Consider the following 21,156-nt stretch of genomic DNA (forward strand, 5'->3'; position numbering starts at 1 on the left):
GGCGCGCACCGGGGGGCCGGGGCCGGGCTCTCCCCAGCGGGGCGGCGTCACGTCGGGGGTCGGGAGGCTCTGTGCCTCCGGTGCCCGCGGCCGGGCCGCCCCTCCCTCCCTGCCTCTCTCCGCCCGTCCCCGGTGCCTGCGCGGCCGGGGCGGTGCGCGGGGGCGCGGCCGGCGGCGGAGCCCGGCCCCGCGGCGGCGGCAGCGGCTCCCCCCGCCTGGCCCCCGCCGCCGCGCCCCCGCCGCCGCCTCCGCCCCCCGCCCCGTGACTCGGAGCCTCCCGCGGGCGCGGCGGCTGCCGGGCGGTGTCGTGCGGCCCCCTGCGCCCGTGCGGGGACTATGAAGCACCATGGTGTGGTGTGACCGTGGCGTCCAGATGCTGCTGACCACGGTGGGCGCCTTCGCCGCCTTCAGCCTCATGGCCATCGCCATCGGCACCGACTACTGGCTCTACTCCAGCGCCCACATCTGCAACGGCACCAACATCACGACGGACGAGGCGCAGGGGCCGCCGCGGCGAGCGCGGGGCGATCTCACGCACTCGGGGCTCTGGAGGATCTGCTGCCTCGAAGGTAGCGGGGCCGCGCCGGGGAAGGGGGGAGCAACTTCCCGGGGGGGACCCGGCTGCGCGCCCGGAGCCGCCGGGCAGAGCCCGGGCAGAGCCCAGCCGGAGCTGGACCCGGAGCCGCCGGGCTGAGCCCCGCCGGAGCCGGGGCCGGAGCCGGGGCCGGAGCCGGAGCCGGAGCCGCGCCGCTGCCTCGGACACGGCCGAGGAGGAGGATGGCGTTACCGTGGCAACCGGCATCTCCGACATTGCCATGGGAACCGGCGGCGGGATGCGGAGCGCTGCCCAGGGGAGCGCTGCCCAAGGGGGCGACCTCGCTCCGCGACAATCGCCGGGGCTTTGAGGGGCTCCTGGCGGGGTCGGGGCTTTTGGGGGCTTTGGGGCGTACCTGAGCCCTGCAGGCTTCGGGGCTGGGGCACCTCCCCGGGAGCTTTAGGAGCTTTGGAGCTCAACCACAGCTCTCGGGCAGGACAGTGGGAACTCCACTTCCTCCCAGTCTGCCCTCAGACAGAGGCACCGGGAGCTCAGGTGAAGGTGGTGTTGCCACCGCTCAGGTGCCTCAATGTGGACTCGGGGTTGCTTAACACAGCCCGAGGGTCAGGCTGAAGGATAGTAATAATAAATAGATGGGTGTTTTAGTGGCTGGGCTGGGCAGCAGACCCCGCTCCCCGCAGAGGCCGAACATGTGGCTCCCGCTCTGAAAATGGAGTTGTGGAGAAGGCGCGGCGGTAGCTGCCGGGACAAAGAAGCACATGGGTGTTGCGAGGATTTGGCAGAGCAGGTCGCAAAGCCCAGATGGGAAACAACATCTGCCAGCTGAGAGCGCGGGGCTCTGACCGTGGGAAAGCGGCACATCCCCGGGAAAGGGACCTGTGCTGTCAGTGGGGGCCGTGGCCACCACGGTGGCTCTGAAGCTCCTCACCTGCTGGTCCATTCTGTCTGTGAACAGCCAACAGAGCCTCCGTGGTGCTGGAGGAAAGGGAGAGTGTGGGGGAAAGGGAGAGCAGAGGAACGCTGGTGGCTTGTGCCGAGCTGCTCTGTGGCTCGTGGGGGTGGGGGCACGCCGGAGCCCTTCTCCCCACAGGGATGCACTTGCAGGGCGGGCTGCTGTGCACCCAATTCCATCAGCACGGCTTAGCACACGGGAACTTCGCAAACCTGGCTTTGTGCTTTATTCCAACTGACAGACGGCTCAGCCCAGACGAGCCCAGCTCCAGTTCAGAATCGCAGCTGTGTTCAGATGGGGTTTTTTTCTCCCCAGAAAATGCTGTGGCGTGGTAGAAGACACCTCATTCTCACGCATGTTCTCATCTTCTCCTTTAGCTAATGATTTAAGGCTACAGTGTAACATGATTTTTCTCTTAAAATATCGGATTTGCTACCTAGTAATAGTAGGCATCCATGGAAGAGCTGTACAAAGAGGAAATCTTTTTGGATGCTAAAGAGAGGAAGGATTATTGAAATGTGAAGGTTTAGGGTAATAGCAATGCTTGACTTTATGACTCTTAAAGGAAATCTAACTCTCAGCATGGGCTTTTACGGCACCTGGAAAATGCAGGCTTGCATCTGAGAGCTCCTGAGTTTGCTTGAGCGATGCTGAGCATCCTCCACTTGAACTGAATCTTGTGATCTTCACTGAGCTTGTTCTAAGTGTCTTCAGTCTCTGTTTTTCATGGAAAATAAGTTTGTTTGCATCTTGCAGGAGTTGCTGAGCTTGCTCAGCTAGGCTGGACCTGTCAGGAAAAATCCCTGAGTTTCCCAATGTCAGGATTTCTGTGTGGTCTCCCAGTAACACCGTTCATAGAAGTAAAGTGCAGCTTCGACTGAAACTGGTGGAATTTCTGCCTTGATTTCACCTGGGCTTAAGTCAGAACTTTATTTAGGAGAACAGCAGTCAGGGGAGCTGTGAGGAATGGGCAGTGTTGAAGCAGCTCCCAGTAACGTGGCTGAGCTCCAGTCTCACTGCACCACTGGGCAGCACCGGTGCCCTCCTGGCACTCACCAGGGTATTGGCTGAACAGCTGCACCCAGGAGTTGTATGCAAGTAAAGCTCAAACCCCCACCAGTTTGGGGGATAAAAAGGGATTTCATGGGATGCATCAATCAGCAAGGCAGCTGTTCTGCTCAAAATTCAAACGCTCATAATCAAATTATAAAGTTACAATTTTTAAAGTTGTCAAATATGTGCTAAGAATGCCCAATTTGAGAAAGCTGTCATCTGTTCACAGAGATGAGGAGCAGAGACTACATTCTCTCCTCTTTTTTCAGTATGTTCTGTTTTGTAAGATAAAATCTATAGATACATTAAATTATTCATGTTTTAAACCATACCATGGGACTTGGATTTCAACATGGAACCATTCCTTTGTTTTACAAAATAATAAAACCATTTCCAGAAGCTGATTTAAAACAATACTCTCTTGACCATTTCAGAGCCTCATTCATTTGAAGTGGGTGAGTTTTTCAGTAATATAAAGGTAATATTGCAATTCTGAGGAGATACCTAGCAGGAAAATAACTTCAGTTATGTATTTTTATATGTGATTAAATGGTCTGGCTTCAAACCTATTTTTAGAAATCTTCTGGTGTTTTGGAGAAATAATTGTAAAAACCTCCTTCATTTATTTTAATGGTCTTTATTGCCATTTCACTCATGTCAAAAAGCCAAATCTGAGACACAAATGTGCAGAAGCTGAAAATGCCTTAAACAGCCTCTGAAATTGTTTTTGACATACATAAAGCATTTCGCTCAGCAAATTTCAGGTCAATTGAAATTTCCCAGTAAAATCTTTCTCAACTCTATCCATAATACAATCTGTATGCTGGATTTTGAGCAATCACCTGTTCAGTAGCCCCAATTCAAGATTTCAAACAAAATTACTGAAACAGGATGTAAAAGGATAAACTTGTAATTCAATTATCAGGTGCTCCTCAATGTTTTCCTGATTTTCTTTGAAACAATATTTTACAACAAATTGGCATCATAATTGGAGTGATACAGCTTAGGGATCAAGCATATTATTTGTTTGGAGCTGCAGGGATGAAATAATGTTTCAGTACTAGTAGTTGTTACTACTATGGAGCTTAGTCACTCAAGAAGCAGCGTTAATGATACATCAGTCAAACTCTTGCCTGTCTAATCCCAATTTTGTTCTTTTAGCATGTTTGTCAAAGGTGGAGGTAGGAGGTTCATTGAGTGGATTTTAAATAACAGCACTCTGTTTCTGCGTGGATTTTTAAAAGTAATATCCAAGGTAATTGCCTTCGGTCAGAAACGGAAATGATTCCTGGTGTGGATGTGCAGGACAGAAGGGGCTGAGCCTCTGCAGGAAGATGGCCCAGGGGCTCTCTGGAAAAGCTGTGGTTTGGTTTTCTGGGCCCGAGACAACCACAGTAAATGCAGCCTTGGCTGCTGAAGTTGAAATGTCACCAGAGTAGGGAGTTTCTGACAGAGCCCCCATGCAGCCAATCAACCTGAAACCTGCACCCCAGCCCACAAATTCACAAGAAGAGCAAATCATCCCCATTTCGCGTGGCTGCTGTTCTGTTCCATGTCCACACTTGAGCTGTGGCTGTCACAAGCTGTGGGTCCCTGGGTGCAGAGCAGGATCTTGAAAACACAGCAAAAGCTGTGCCCTGTGAATAACCATTTTGTGGTCAAGCTAACCTGAGAAAGGGAGATTAAACCACTCAGATTTCCCAGCAGCCCCTATTCCTATGGGAAATGTGCAGCACAGCTTTGTAAGCCTCGCAGTCTTACTCACGAGGAAGATCTGATTAAAGTATTTGCCTAGGAAAACACAATGTTAAAACCACCACTTTATCCACTGAAACTGCTTATCTTGGTGAACAATCGTGCTGAAGTTAATAGGACAGCTCACAATAGAGCGCTCTGCTGGCTCTGTGACATCAAGATAGGAAATCAAGTAATGTAGTTGTAATTTAAATTTATTCAAAGAGTATTTTATTAAACACTTCATTCGCATATGAATCTCTTTGAACCCATTGTGTCCACTGCTTTTAGTAGTCTCTGTTTGCCATTTACTTTTCAAGTGGTGCAGTTGGCTATTTAATTCATGTGAGCTCACGTGTCCTTTTTGGCTGCGTGGCTGGAACATTTATAATGGGGAGGAAGGATCGAGTAAATCATTTATGATTTGAAAACTTGCACAAACGCACATTTGCACAATTATTTGCAAGTCTTCCAGCTTGGATGAATGCGCACAAACATGGGAGCTGCGGCACCCGCATGCGCTGCTTCCATGGATACTCCTAAAAACAAAATAAAAATGCTTATACCAGTGTTTGAGGCAAGCAAATAGAGGCAGGCTGCTATCCATCAATACTGCAAATTCATGGCTCATCCAAAAAGAATGAATATTCCTTAGTATTCTCCAAGCACAGCTATGAAGCTCCAGCATCACCACTGTTTGTAATAAACTGAATACAATGCAGACTTTTTCTTCCAGTTCTGTGGCCGAAGTGTTACTTGGTGTAGAGCAAATGTTAAATCACTCTAAGAGCAGACATGACCTGTCTTGGAGGTTGTATCCACAGGCTCCGTAAGAGGTGGTTGCTCTTTTTAGTCTTTGCAGGCACTTGAGCCTGTGCTCACACCATGGAAGAAAAGTGGTTGCAAATGGAGAATACACAAATGGGTGTCTCTGCTCTGAAAAACTTCTTTTGTGGTGCCATGGCCTATTTTTAGGACAATATGTACGTATTATTGCACTCCTGAAGAGTGAACTTTCACCCATGAATCTTTCAACACAAACATAAACCCATTAGTGAAGGACTTTGCTGAGATTCAGCCTGTATTTTCACTCTTTCATTCCATATGTCCTGCTCATACCATCTTTGTTTCCTTGGTAAAACACATGGGGAAGGTCCATGTGTTTTACTCACTGTTTTTAAGAGCAATTCTTAGCACTCCAATGTCAGCTTTGCAACCCTGGCAGAAGCAGGGCAGTTTTGCCAGCAATTCATGGAGTGATTTTTTAACAGCCTTTTTAAGTTAATTTTTTTTTCAAGAGCATTCCATTTGTTAGAGTTTCTGAATTTGGAGCTGCCTCTTGGACACAGAGTTCAATCCCTTTGAAGTATTGTCCATAGTATAAAATACTTTAAAATGCTGAGAAATTTGGTGCTGGAGGACCTGTCAGCAGAAGATGGGTTAAGGTATTATCTGTTCTCAAATGAAAAAAAAAGCATGTGTCTCCTCAGTGCACCTCTTTGAACATTTGTACAGAGGCTCTCAAATGATCATATTGATGTCACAAAACGTCTATTCTTCCCTGCTCTATGAAACAGGGATCTGAAGCTAATTGACTGAATATATGTCACTTTAATGAATTAATTTGCTTTCTTGAATTTGATCTACTCCATATCCAGTTAGGAGCTATCAGGCTACACAAAGGTTTTGGTTTTTTCTCCGTGGCTCTCAGCATGTCAGATATCCCAGTGCAAAACTTAGATCCCAAAGACTCTGTGTGCATTAGCGATGCTCCCTGAAGGCTGCAAACCAATGAAAGCAGATTTGTAATCCAGCTGTAAAGCTCCTTCTACTGTGCAGGATGCAATGTGGAGAGTATTAATCTTACCTCAGTTACAGGATTGTTCTGTGGAGGTTTCAGAAATGTTTTGTGAAGAGTCAGGGAGGCGTTGGGTTGTACAAATAGGATACTCGTGGCTGTGTTGTGCTGTAGTTACTGTTTTATTCTGTATATAGTTACACTGCACGTTCTGAGGACTTGACAGGTGGCATTTGTGGTAGGATCTTTCAGAGCCATAGTAACTCATGTTGGGGTTTGTGGGGACCTTTGCAATGATGTAATGCAGCCTTTGGGCTTCGTCCAGCAGCTGTTATCTTTAACTGAACTTCTGCCATGGGCTTTTATTGCTCTTTTTAGATACTGCCAGGGCTTGCCCTGCCTGCTGGCAGCTCTACTGACCCTCGCCAGTGTAAACTGGTAAAACAAGTCAATATAAAAATGTATTTTTTTTGCTCCTGTGAAATTTGAACACAGTGATTATTCCTTCGGTGCATTCTTTCCCATTTGCTGGGTCACACAGTGTCACCTCTGCTCAGGTCGTGCTGTTCCACCTGTAGCTTTGGTCAGTCTTGCCAGGTGCAGAACACCTCATAAAAAACTCAGGGATAAGGGGAGTGTATCTGATGTCTCCATTCTGTAGTCCTGTGTATTTTTCCAGAAACAGAGAAAAAAAAAAAAAAAATTAGGAAGGGAAGCAAGTGCTTTCATCTCATCTCTAATTCCTTTGAGGAGGTAGGAGTACTTAGGTACTGAGTGTAATCTGAAGTCTGTTATTAACACCTCCCAGCTCCCAGATATTTAGTTGGTGTCTCTGTGGTTTATGTGTTAAAGAGCAGCAATTTCTGTAGAATTTCTGTATCCCCAAACTGAAAATGGAGAGGGGGGAGGAGGAGGAGGAGGAGGTGAAGGAGGAGGAGGATGGGCTTGTGGCTCTGGGCTTTGGTAGGTTTCCTACTTGATCTGGGGCCAGTTACTTTATCTTTCTGCCCCTGACTAGGAGGGATAACTGTGCTTCCTTTCCACCCACTTCCCTCTCATTCTAATAATAAAATGGAAACGAAGATGTGGAGAAACTGGGACACGGCGATAGGGCTGCCCAGCTCAGGGAAGATGCATGAACACTGCTTTAAATGGGGTTGAAACATTTTGCTTGCAACTTATGTTTTATATATGCAATATTTGGTGTTTAAGCATGTCTTCCTTGAGGGACAGGATTAAGTCTGATCCTCCACCTACGTAGACTTAACTGCTTTCTAGGAAGGCGGTGGAATTATGCCAATATGAAGCCAATATAAGAGAAGGGATCACAGATTTGTCCCTTCAATTGGACCTTTTCCTGCTGGTCCTTCTTTTCTGAGCCAAGGCTCATCTCAGGAAATAAATCAAACTATCAAACTGAAAAACTGTTCCTGCTTCCAAACATTACTCGGTGCTTATCTTCGTTTTAGATTTCTGTTTACTGGTATTTATTATATCTCAGACTTATGGTTCAGCATCCAAATTCTTCCCAACAGATGGCAAGGCAAGATGCACAGGAGTAGTAAAATAAACAGGATAAATGCACAACTGCCCATATGTCTGAGAGGCTGATACACATTTATGACTTCAGAACAAAGGGGTGTTTTCAGCAGACAGCACCAGTGCTGGGCAGGACTTCACGGTTTTTTTCTGCCTTGTTCTAAAGCTTCTCACTTTTCCAATGTGTTTTGATCAGTTAGATTGCAACATATTTTGTCCTCCCTCTTCTACTCCCAGGTAGTTCTTTCCCTTAGTTATTTGTCTCCACTCCCAAAGTACATCAGTTCATTTTGTCTTCAGCATTTTAACGTGGAAGGTGGCTCTTTCCTGGGCTTCAGCTCGTATTTTTTCTTTCAGTGTGGTTGTGACTTTTTTGAGGGGCAGACGGAGGTGCTGGGGACCACAGCAAGATTTGAGGCTTTCTCTATATTGAGATTTATTATAATATTAATGACAAGTGTCCTCTCTACTATCTCAAAATAGCAAGCCTCCAAGCAAGCTGCCTGCAGGATGGATAGCCCAGCCTACACAGACTTTAGCTAGATTTCCCCTCAGATCTGGGGGCATTTTTGCCAGTTGTTGCATGCTGTGAGTCAAATGCAGTAGAAGCGTTGAAGAGGTTCTTGATTTAGCCTGGCAGATAGTCCAGCCCCTCTTTCTCCTCCTTCCCGTTGCATCCTGTCATCTCAACATCTTTGTTCTCTTTCTTTTTTTGCCTCTTCTTGCTGAAAAGTTGTAACCTTCCTTCTGCTAACGAGATACCTTTGAAATTAGCTCTTCGATGACAGTGCATGAGTCCTTCTCTAGAAAACTAGTAGATACTGCCCCAGGTAGAAATTTGAGATTTTTAATTTATCTTCTTAACTCTTGACCATCTTCTGTGCCATCCTGCCAATGAAAAGCATATAATCACTTACTTATCCAAAGGTATCGTTTGGGTTCTCTTTTTCTCTACCTGTTTTACTTGTTTCCCAGGATTAATCCAGGCTCCTGCCTACTTTAAAAATAACCCTGTATATTATTCTTCAACAGAATTGAGTCATTTCTTGTCAAATGTTATCCATGAAGGAATGATAGATTATAAACATTTGGTCGTAGTATGAAGAGCTGGGTGAAGGGAGAGCACGTTATGGAATTACAGTATTTCCTGTACCAATTGCCAAGCCCTGATACGAATTAACCTCTTTTATTGTTCTTCTTCAAGCATTCCGCCTTTTAATTGCTGTTTTGGAATTGTGCCACTTAGTTGTGCCCTTTAAATGTGTCTCGCTTAGCCAGTCCTGTTAGCTTGATAATGCCAAATGTTTCTGAGATATTCAGAAGTGCAGAACATCCCCTGCTCGAGTGGGAGAGGAACCCAGTTCAGGCAGGAATTACCACCCTTGTTTAGCTGCCAGGGTTTTTTTCAGATTAAGTTAATAACCATTTTTAAGTCACTGCCAGTTCTCTACCAGGGGTTTCAGATCAGTTGTCTCCCATTTATACTTTTTAAATGATGCAGTTTTCTGTGGAATATGGATGACTGGATATTTTCTCCTGTCCAAATATATAGCATTCTATAACACTGGGATTGTTATTGTCTTCCTTGCATCCCAGAGGCACAGTTTATCTATTGGTGCTGCAAGGCATTAAAAAGGAACCATGACATGTCAGAATTATGACTTGAAATAGGATCTTGCCAGAGGAACATTGCCTAAATGTAATCAAATCCAAACTATAACTTATTGCAAATACCTATTGGAGCTGCGCACACCTATCTCACAGCTCGCTGGCTATCAGTGATAGCTGATAGCAGGGCACTGGATGATTTTTTTGGAAGAATTGTCATGCTGTTGAGGTTTTTTAGAGTTCAGCCCCCAGCATTCAAGTGCCTGCAAGCAAATGAAATAACAAACTCTCAGTGCTGGAAGACCTTGTGACTATTTAGGCTGAGCTTTCAAAGGTATCCAGATATGAAAGTTTGTGATACTCTTCTGTGCATGACTCACTAATGGCAATAGTGGGCTTTAATCGTCCTTGTCCAGTGGATATTCTAAATTCAAGTAAATCATAGCAATGCTCTTTTACATAATGCATATCTTTTAATGCAAAATTTGCTAGACTTGGTTTCTTTGTGTGTTAGTTTGGTTTTAGCCAGATGATGAAACAGCAAGTTGCATTGTGTCACATCACATTTTCATCCACAGGGATTGTGAACAGGGTTGAATCCCTCAAATTCATTGAACAGAGCCCTGGTACTGGAGCCAGTGAAGCCAATAGCCCAAAATGGATTGTTAAGCTCCAGATATGACTCTGCTGAGTGTGGGAAGGTGATCTGCTTGCAACTGTGAACTACCAAAACTTCAGGAACTTGATTTCCATTGGAGAGGGAGAGCTCCAGACTCTGCTTCCTCCCAGATTTAACCTCCTGTTCCCATTTAGCCACCTGATGTACACCTGGCTGAAGGCAGTTTATTCTGTACCGTTGGAGCTCAGGAACAACGTTAACCATTTCAATTGCATTTTATTAGGGCAACTGTTGGAAAACGTCACTATCAAACAGAGCTCTCCGAGACATGATTAAACATCAATTAATAGATCTGGGAGCTCAGTAACAGTTTGGAAATGTTTCTTAAAACCGAGTTGCTAACCCAAACCAGTTGGGTCCTTACTCTCATCCTTCTGCCAGCCAGCAGGGGCTCAGTTATTTGCCGTGACAGCAATTTGGGGGTCACCAGAGTGCTCTTTGCAGACAGACTGACCCCTTCCAGACGGAGCAGTAGGACACAGACAGCTCCAGTCCAAAAGCCCCTCTGCACACACTGAACCAAAGCCAATGAATGTAGCAAGAGGCTGAGTTTCTTGGCTCATGTTTGGAGCTGCTTGGATGTTCCCACCCTCTGTTTGGATCAGAGCTGGTCCACGTCCCCCCAGTTCTGCCCACTGTGAAAACACATTTTTGTTGACAAAAGATGCTCCAAGACAGTGAGCAGACTTTCCAAAGGGGGAGGCTTTCGACCTCTATCCGAGCTTACATCACACTAAGAGTCAACCAAATTTCATTTTTTAAGTTATTTTTTAAGTTTCTTGGCTCATGTTTGGAGCTGCTTGGATGTTCCCACCCTGTGTTTGGATCAGAGCTGGTCCACATCCCCCCAGTTCTGCCCACTGTGAAAACACATTTTGTTGACAAAAGATGCTCCAAGACAGTGAGCAGACTTTCCAAAGGGGGAGGCTTTCAACCTCTATCCGAGCTTACATCACACTAAGAGTCAACCAAATTTCATTTTTTAAGTTATTTGGGTGTTTCAAAATATATTTATCCAAGACTGTGCCAATCTGCTCACTGTGAGATTAAACATCCCATGGTTTGCTCCAGAGGATGGGAAGCATTTCTCCTTTGCTCTGCACATTTTGCTGTGCTCTTGTCCTTGCCTTTAGCGCTGACAAATGCAGACGGTTCTGAGGTGCTTTGGGATCCTTAAAGATGCAAGACCTGAAATAAACCATGTAGCCTTTAGGAATTATGTTCACAGCACCACTTCTAATTACAGCTGTTCGAACAATTCATTTGCAGTGTCCCGCTACTGTGGTGCTTATTAAAACAGAATCCTCTTTATAGTTTGGTAGCAAATTAAGAGGGGAAGAACACAGCTATCCTGTTCCACCCCATGCTTTTGAAAGAGGTTTACCTTCATAACTTGCTTTCTAGGGATATTTTCCTTGTTTTCACTTGCATTCCTGATCTGATTTTTTAATTACTTACTTGGTGACTCTTGGTAGCCATCTTCCAGTGACCTTTTTCCTCATTTTATTTTAATTTCTGTGTATAAATGGCAGTGTTCTAGCTGGAGACAGTCTTTGGGCACAGCACAAAAACCCCATAGGGAAGGAAAAACAGGCCAGAAATTTTACACCTGAATTTTAAAGTCTTAACCCAGGGCTTTGGCTACACAAAGAGCCATCACGCTCAGCTCTGCAGGATCGGGGAGCACTCGCACACCGGAGCTGTATCCTGGTCCAGGATCAGGGCCAGACCTGGGCAGCAGGACCTCACCATCAGCATCTCCAGGCATCAGCACTGGATGCAGCTACTCCTACAGGTTATCCCATTTTTCTGGCATGACTGCTGTGCCCTGGGAGGGCTGAGCAAGTGCTTGCAGCTGGCCAGAATATGGGTACACAGCTCCTAATGCTGATTTTATAGCATTAATGTGCACCTGTTTTGGTGGCCAACTGGCACCGTGCTCAGCCTAAAATGTCTGTGTAAGCTCTGTATTAAAAGAGGCATAAGAATTAGTGTGTATCAAACATGTCATTAGACACGTGCCTGGTAGACATAATGTGGTATAATGAATATGATCACAAGAATAAATTAATAACTGAAAACATTTTTTATACATGTGCACACTTAAAACAGGGTAGGAACTAAGTGACACTTGTGTCACCAGTTTATAATTAAAATGCAGTGCTTGAATGAAAATGTAAGCTTTAATTAGCCAGCACGACCCTGCTTCCGGCTTTACTTCCCACTGAAAAGCAACGATAACAAGCTCACATTTATTATCAGAGTTTTTCCTGGAGCTGTGCACTGAAACATGCTCACATCTGAGCCCTTTCACTGAAGACATTTTTTCGCTTCAGCAGTTTGGCATGCCATACAAAGGCTCTCTGATTTTTAGTGATGTTCACCTCCTCTTACATAAAAATGTTTTCTGTGCATATTATTTGGTTTTAGTTAAAGTCCAGGTGCACGGGTTACTGAAGAACGAAAGGGATGGCTCATCACAGAGCACAATGGGCAATTATTGCTGAGCTTCACTGTATTGCACAGACAAATCCTTTCTTGGAGCTCAGCATTGTGGCTATGAGAAAGAGAATACCTACGATCCAGCCCAAAGTCCTGCCAGGGTAAGAATAGATCCTGTGGGAGATGCTTTGCCCATTTCATTTTTAACTCTCTCAAGGGACAGAGCTTCACAGTTTTGTTTAGAGACACTGTTTTGCATTTTAATTTCACCAGTGGGAAGTTAATACATATATAAATTATGAGGTCTCATGTGTTCCCATTTTCATCCCAAGAGGATGTTAGGCTTTTTGTAAAATGGCTAAATAATTCTCTGGGTTCTGCCCCCCATTTAAACCAAGAGTTATCTTGATTTGTGATCCAAATTTTGCTGCTGCTTTGCCTGAGGATTGAGCTTAATTTCTGCAAGAGAGGGCAGAGTCCTTGGCTGTGCAGGCAGGAAGAAAACCCATCTTGGCTCCTGCCCAACCCCACACTTTGGGTACCTGGCCCAGCACCCCATGTGAGGGGCAGAGCCATCCACGGGAGATCCAGATCCTTGTGGTGCCTTTTGAGAGATCCTGACATCTTCCCAATTTCCCCCAAAATAGGAACCTTTTCGTCTAGGACTTATTCAGCCTTGTGTCCATGCAGGAGGTACCTTATTGGGTATTTTTACACCCTTCAAATTGGTTCATGTGCAGAGAAGGCTGCAGGAATCTGTGTCCCAAATAATAAGGATAGGGAATGGCCACCTCAGCCAGTGCTTAGGCGAGCTGGTGAAAAGCACACAAACCCCAACAGCCCCAAAACGTCAAGATTGAGCAGCTGAGCCTCAGAAAGTGTATTTAAGGAATGTGGCCTCTCTGACAGAGATGGACCAAATGCCCACATGGATATCTTTTGCAATGCCCCCTCCAATATTTTAAGCAATTTCTACGGGCAGAATTCTTGTGATGTGGGAGCAGATGTCAAGCCAGGATGTCTCAACTCAGAATAGATGTGTGCTCATAGCTTTGGGTCAGGCAGTGACGTGTGGTGGAGTTAGAGCCTCCAGGAACTCTTCAAGTTGTAGGAACTACAAAACTCCTGGTTTTTCACTGGTGCTGTTCACATGGGACAGAATGACCTCTCCAGAAAGCCCTTCCAACAGCAGCCGCAGTCTCTCTCAATAGCATTTAATAGCTACCCATAGAGAAAATTACACTCTATTTAAAAGGCCAGAAAAATCATCTTCAGTTTAACTCTGCTGACTTTGGTAGAATTACACCTCAAATGAGTTCTGTCTGATATCCTTTCCCATACTAATGTTCAGTAGCTGGGCATAAAAAGCCTTTCCAAGGCAGATTAAACAAGCCCAAATGGTGAAATATTCTTTTAATTTTCCTTCACACACGTTATTTTAGGTGTAGCTTGGAACTCTGCCCTTACAAGAGGCATCCCTTTAAATATTTATACAGCATAAATATGTAGCCACCTTCATACGTTTTTAATGATATGTTCCTTTCTAAATTAACCATTAGGTAACCCTGTCCTATAGTGTTCTGTATTTTGCACTGCATTTACGCTACTCTTGGATTTTTATTTTTTTATTTCTCCGTGGAACAATGAAGATGTCAAGGCAAGGCCCAGGGGCACCATGGAAATCGAATTCTTGGAGCACCACTGCTGTTGCCATGTGGACACACACTCAATAGCAACACTGTGCTGCTCTGCAAACCAAGGGGATGCAGCCCCAGCCCGACTGCTGGGCCGTGGCAGTTCAGTGCCAGAACAACAGCAGCTCCTCGCTCCTGGAAATGTAACTCCAAGCAGAGAAGGGACAGGAAGAGATATCTCTATTTCAAGGTTCTCCTTGAGAACCAGTAGGTTTCTGAATTTTCCAGAGGTTTTTCTCTTTTTTTCCTTCTTAATTGTGTTATTAAGATGCTACAATGTGCCAAGGTGAACAGGATAAAGCCCAACACTGTCAACTGAGTCAGAGATCTTTTTCTCATGATCTCCTTGCTCAGCCCTGATTCAGCCTGAAAACCCACAGATGAGTAAAATTGTTGGTACAACCCATGGGTTTTTATGGCTCTGGGATTTTTGCATCCTGTTTAATTACACCACTATCATAGCAAAGCAGTTTCTGCAGAAGCTGCTTATGGCTTGTTTCCCCTCCCTCCCAAGGGGACCACAAGAGATGGCTGCACCCTGAGATCACGGCTGCAGAACCAAACACTTAGCAAAGCCTCAGCAGACAGACAGACAGCACCCCTGAAAAAAAAAAAGAGACATCAGAGCTTATCCTATGCCCTGTTATACTGAAAGTATTCCCACACACTGCTTCGCAAAGAAGAGTTTCACCCTTTAGAGCTGGAATCCAACCTCTCCTCCTCTGAAGGAGCCTTACCCTGTACTTGTTTTGTAAGTAAGAGCTTCAGTTAAGTCAGCAGAGATTTTGTCTGAGAATAATGGGCTCAACAAAATACTGAAATGCAATTTCCATGAGTTGCAGGGTATTGAAGGCAGAGATTGAGTCACCAGCAGGGCCCTTCCAGCGCCGGAGCGGTTCCACGGAACACGTCGCGAATCGGTCCCAGGCAGAATATTACCGTCTCCTACAATGTGGATAAGGCACTGTGTAAAAGGCACAGGGGTATTTTTCTGTCTTCCCTCCAGTGAAGCAAATCTGCTAGGGTTTGGCTTCGGCAGTGACTTGGTTTCTGGGTTTTTAAATGTACTGGTAAAGGGACATTGTTTGCTCCAAACAAAAGCCGCCTGGGCTTGGCATTCCTTACGGGTGCCTGAGGAAAAGAAGCCAGGCAGCAGCTGAAATCCAACAAACTGCTCCCTTCCACCACGGGAATGACAAGGTATGGCCAAGCTGAACTTGTGCTGTTATTCGAGGCTTTTCTTTGGGTTGCAGAGGCAATTTTTTTTTTTTCTTTTGGTGTTTGCTGCAAATATGTTTAAATTCTCTCTGGTTTTGAGGCAAGTAGTCAATGCATCTGAAGTGCATACTTGGCATATGTTTCTTTTCGCATGCTGTCCTCCACTCATTTCATGCAGCAGATGCTCAGTTTACCACTTTAAATGTATTCTTATTTACTAGAAATTATTTTAGAAAATAGCTGTTTGGAACTAAACATTTCCAGCCCTTCTTTTGGGTGCAGGGAGCTCCTTTTTGCAGCTGTCCTGGGTGGCTGCATGCAGATGTTGACAGGTTAATTTGCATTTGAAGAGCTGGATGCAGTGAGCTAAGCAAGGGTTTTTCTTCCCTGCCTCTGAAGGCAGTCACTTCACATTCCTTGCCAAATTTAGCCCCAATGCTACTCTTCTTAATTAACTAGAGCAACGTCCAAGCTGAGTTTGGCCCATTGTTAGCTGGCCATTTATTACAGGGTTGAATTAAACCCCTTGGCCACGTAGAAGAAAGGCTCTTATTCTGAAAATTGATTGTGCCAAAGTGAAACACAAGGACAGCCCTAATTCACAGCAAGGTGGTAGGTACAAGCTGGTTTATCTGATTTCCTCTATCCTGTTGCCAGAAACTGCAAGTCCAACCTGGTTTTCCTGCCTGCTGCACACTGCCGGGGTCAGAAATGGCTTAGTAAAAAGGGAATCCTGGTGTTAAGAACAATGTGCAGCTCAGACTGCTCAATCCCCCTTCCCAGAGAGTATTCGTTCTCTTCTTGTTGTGGGTTTCTTTTTTCCCTTTAAAATAAGTTTATATCAAGACTTTGAGCACAAAGACCCAGATTTAGACTTCAGTCCCTTCCATGGCTATAGGAAAAGGCAGAAGTCCTGATTCACAGCCCTTCTTTCAGCCTCTAGGAACTGTTGCTGCTGGTCTTTCATGTGCCTGATCCATCCACATCGGCTCAAAGCTCAGTTTAGCAGAGACCAAAAGCTTCCACGATGCAGCAGGGAGAAGAGCTGGCATTCAAAGAGCTGGCATTCAAAGAGCTGTAGCCCTGTCACCACCAAGGCCCCCACATTTTGCTTCCTCTTTGGTTTCTTTTCTTCCTTTTAGATGTTACAAAGCTGTCAAGGAAAGGTACATCCACTGGGTATTAGAGCACTGAGCTGAACCTACAGAGACATGGGAAGACATAATTAATGGTTTTCCTGGCTTTTTCCACCTTTTTCGCCACACTTCTGTGCTTCCCTGCCATGTCCCTGCCATGCTCTGCTCTGGGCAGATGCTGGTCTCACTTCCCCCATAATCTGGGTTTCAGCTCAGTTTGCTGTGCATCCCCCTGGCCGAGGCTGCCATGGGGACAAAGTTACCCACCTGAGGGACAAAGTTACCCTTCTGAATTTATCAGTTTTGATGTCCATTTGCAGGCGTTAAATGAACACTAGTAACACATTGGATTCAGCCTGCATTCCTGGCAAAATTCTTCCTGGTCACAGTCAAATGCAAACGAATTCCTCACCCCAGCTGTGTATGAGGCAGGTACTGGCACAGTGCACTGTCTTAAAGAGAAGTGTTTGCTGCAGTCCATCATCTGCATCACACATGAAGCTTTTCTTGGAGATATCTTTGGGTTTTCTACGTAAGAACTTAAGGGGAGGGGATGGGAATGGAGAATGTTGCTGTTAGACAGGCATGATTCAGGTACCCATGGCGACATGAGATCACTGCATTGTCACCAGCACAAGGAGATTACCTTATACAAGAATAACTAAGAATAGAATTTTTGACCTTCAATATTTCCTTATCTGTAAATATTAGATCTGTGGAGCAGTGCAGCCCTGCTTGTCAACAAGAAGAAATAAAAGAAAAATAAAACTAATTTAAAACTCCACAGTGGCAGTGGAATAAATTCATACATTTATCATTTCAGAGGTTCCCATCACTCCTGCCTCTTTCCTGCAAGGTTTAAATGATTACTTTTTTTTTTTTAATGTTATGTTTACTCTCCTAAGAATAGAACACACTTTACAGAAGCTCATATGGATGAAAAAGCATTTTCCTTTTGCACTGTTGCTCACAGTTGACACACACAAACCTACACCTTGAGCTTTCTAAAACCTTGGTTCATACCACCATCAAATATATTCATGAAATATTTAGAAATTTATTTTTAAGTCCTTAAAAGTTGAATGTTTATTAATTGAACTTCAACTTTAAGAAATATCATGGAACTCAGTGTTTGGTGCAAGACTTTATCTGGTCCAGTAAAAGGGGCAGATTCTTCACAACACTTGCACCTGCCCCTGCTCCTGCCAGCGCTAAAATTGGAGATATTTGAATGAAAAAAGATCCTTAAAGTGAAGAAATGCAGGATGAGGTTCTAAGCTTACCATAACAGCTGGAAAGAACCTTGTAAAATGAAATTCAGCATCTGCTTCTATAGATGTCTCAGGTTTTAAGTTTCTGAGACAGAGGGTAATTTTTAAGCAGAATTTTAACTTGCACATACATGAATTATTTCTAGTGACTGGCTCAAAAATAGTGATTTGAGCCTGTGCAATGTGTTCACACAGGGCTGGAGCATGCCCAGGCAGCCTGGCCAGGCCTGGGGACACAAAACTTTCTGTGCATACCTGGACCACATACCCCGCCTTGTGTCAGGCACCGTGGGCTGGGGACATGCTCTATGTGTCCCTTGTCCCTTCCTGGGCATAGGTCATCAGGAAATGGCCAGAGTTTGGGGTGCAGACATCTCGCTGAGGTCTGAGCCATAGTTTGGAGTCACTGGAGGCCAAAGGCAAAGTGCTGTCCCCCGAGAGCAGGGGCTCATTGTGCTGTGTTACTCAGATGTGCAGCTGTCACAGCCTCCGTGGCTCCTCCTGTGATGGGAGTGGCTCAGGCACCGTGTTGGGACTGGGCTTCAATTCACCATCCAAGTCGTGGTGCTCAGGCTCCTCATTTGCTTCAGGGGAGAAAGGACTTTGTACTTCTCTGAGAAGGAAAAGGAGGCTGTGGTGTGGGAAAAGCAGCTCCCAGGTTCTCACTCGTGAGAGCACTGCTGGAAAAAAAAAATCCAAGAAACACATTTAAAACACAAGGGGATGGCACTATCTCTGCTGTAGCCCCCCAGAAGTCCATGAAGGAACCCCTGGTGTATCCAGCATTTGCAGGTTAGCAGGACACATCAGGTAGGATTGTGGGGAGCTGCTACAGAAAACCTCTGATGTCTCATGAGGGTACAGCTCTCCTACTCCAGAGCCTGCAGGAGCAGGTCTGCAGAGGGGTTTAGGTGATGCTGTGGCTAAAAAGTCAACCAAACCCCAGCGCCCTGGACAATAAATGACACTGGAGAGCAGAGCGCAGGAGCTGGACCCTAATGCTGAGCGGGCTGACATCAGACCTCCCCTTTACAACCCACAGGGCCGATGTTTGAGGGCCATGCTCATCCTGAGGGATGGACATCACATCTCTGAGTGCTCTGGATGGAGTCAGCAGTGCAGGAGTGCAAGGCACATCCCTCCCAGGGCACTGGTGCTGCCCTGGCAGCACCATCAGAGTTAAATTATGTGGCAGATACGCACTCTCCAGTAGGTATTTGCTGGCCATAACCTGGTGATTCCAGTCTGTAGAGCAGAAGTAATCCACAGTCACTAGGCAAACTTTGTCCAGAGCTTATTTGGGAGAGAAAGCCCTGCTGCATTGGCAGCACTGGGTGCAGGAGAGCTGCTGGAGCCAGGTGATGTTTCAACATGACTGAGTATTTTTAGAGCCATCCTATAGTGCAGGATTTTTAACTTCCATTTCACAGCCCTTGAAGCCTGGCAAACTTTCATTAACATTTGATGCCTTGAAGTCATGCAAGGTCTGGGGGGAAAGGGAGGGGAAGGAGGAAAAAGGAATACACCTTTTTGGAACGTGTAGTTTGCGAAGTTGCTGGGGAGCTGAGGAAAAGCCTCCAGTCTCTCCTTTTTGTACCAGGGGGTTTTAAAGGACCCCAACCATTCAGAAAACAAAGCTAGAATTCCAAACCATGGCTGGGTGGAAGAGTCTTAATTAACATGTGGAATACCTGGAGTCTCTCTGGCCCTTGTGGAGTTGAACCCCACCACCTTGCAAGGACTATGCCTCTCTTCTTTGCCCATTATTAGGCAACTTTGCTCCTATAGGGCTGTTTGACCCAAAAATCCCCAAATCATTTATAAGCCATCACGCATCCATCCTCAAGCAGAGAACACAGGCCATGGAGAAGTCAAAGGATGTGCTCCCATTTCCCACTGCCCTCACTGCCATTTCTGCTCAGCGCAAAGTGAGGCTTTTTTGCCCAAAGTTATAACCAATGAAAACAGTGCTTCCCTGGCTACAAGGCAGACTTTCAACTGGAAAATAAGTTAACAGAAACTCTATTTTTCCCCCCTCTAAATATACACACATATATACACACACACAGCATCTCTTTGTGCACAAAACTGAGATATTTCATAGGCTGAGGGAGTAGGAAGAAGAGACATATTTTTGTCTCCTTGGCAAAAATATATTGGCAGCGTATCACTGAGTTGTAAAGATTGAGTAAGTACCAGAGCATGGCCCCATTAAGCAGGTTTTGGAAAGCTGCCCTTTGGCTGCCCTGGCCTGTCTGCCAGGGCCATAGCAGGGACACTGCCTTGGGGGGACTCAGCCTGAGGGGCCCCAAACAGCCCACCCAGGCTCCTGAGGAGGAAGAGGAGGTTGCACTAGCTGGAAATGAGAAGCTACCAGCTCTGCATCATGCCAGACGAAGTGTCTGAAGGGGAGAGGAGCTGTAAATCTCCCCCTGGGCATGGCAGCGTTCCCGGGCAGTCAGAGCTGCTGCCTGACTCCTGATGTGGACCTGTCAGGAGGTCTCACCAAGGCAGTGACAGACTGGTCCTCTCCTGCTTTCAAAACTCAGGGGGAAATCTGGTCCCCAAAATGTTCTTATCCAAGGGCATGGAGGGCTGAGGGGGAAGGAGTCAGTGGCGCAACAGCCACCACAACCTGCCTTTTGTCCAGTCTTCCCAGCAAAAGGAAAATGTTTTGGTTTTCTCCTCCCAGTTGTAAACATTCCCAGCTGCTTCCATGCCATTCTAGGACAGCAAAAGGCAATGAGCATTTCTGGTTACAATGGCAGATGTGCCTGATGATGGTGAGGGCTGGGACTCTCAGATACATTATTTAAAGGAAATTCTGAGATTCCAAATTGGACTGCTCAAAGCTCCCACCACCGCTGTCCTTCCCCAGTGCAGGTAGAGACATTTCATAGTAAAACAAAATCCTGAAATACTGAAAGTAAACTCAGAAATCTCGACAATAAAATATTTATGAGTCTGTGCTTTGGTGCATTGTAATTTTGCATGATATGTTTTGCTTTTCAAGACTGACTAGATTAAGGCTCTTCTGATTCATTAAACACATTTTCCCAAATGCTGTTTCTACAAATATTGTTGGGTCATTGTGTTTAGTTGCATTTATTAGCTGGTGTAACAAGGAACTTACATCTTCCATAAACCTGAGAGGAACCCGCTTAAATGTGTTGCTCTGAATCTCAGCAGAGAAGAAAACAGTTCTCATGAATAATTAAAGCTTAAAGAGGTCATGCTGGTTTTGCAGCCTCATTTTTATTTTTCACTGCTTAGTTTGCATTAGGAAATAGGAAGTTTCAGGTGCAGGAGCCAAACGGAATCTCTTCTGCATATGTTCATTTAAACAGATCTATTTGGTAGCCATCTCCATTTTTACGTATTAGGTCATTTGTTAGCTGTAATAATTTAAATCACTCCTGGGAATTAGAAGTTTAAGGCTTTTAATTTTTTTTCAGGCAGTTGCTATGCATCCCTTT

General features: G+C 45.6%; 1 protein-coding gene across 1 annotated transcript in view; it reads left to right on the forward strand.

Moving 5' to 3' along the window:
- Positions 1–247: 247 nt before the first annotated feature.
- Positions 248–21,156, forward strand: part of CACNG4 (calcium voltage-gated channel auxiliary subunit gamma 4) — a 43,834-nt gene continuing 22,925 nt past the window's right edge. Inside the window, exon 1 of the mRNA XM_048324128.1 lies at positions 248–569. Within this exon, the coding sequence (XP_048180085.1) occupies positions 347–569 (223 nt within the window). The 5' untranslated portion in view covers positions 248–346. The remainder of the gene's footprint in view (positions 570–21,156) is intronic.

The sequence above is a fragment of the Corvus hawaiiensis genome, chromosome 19 (genome assembly GCF_020740725.1).
Source record: "Corvus hawaiiensis isolate bCorHaw1 chromosome 19, bCorHaw1.pri.cur, whole genome shotgun sequence".
Classification (NCBI taxonomy): Eukaryota; Metazoa; Chordata; class Aves; order Passeriformes; family Corvidae; genus Corvus; species Corvus hawaiiensis.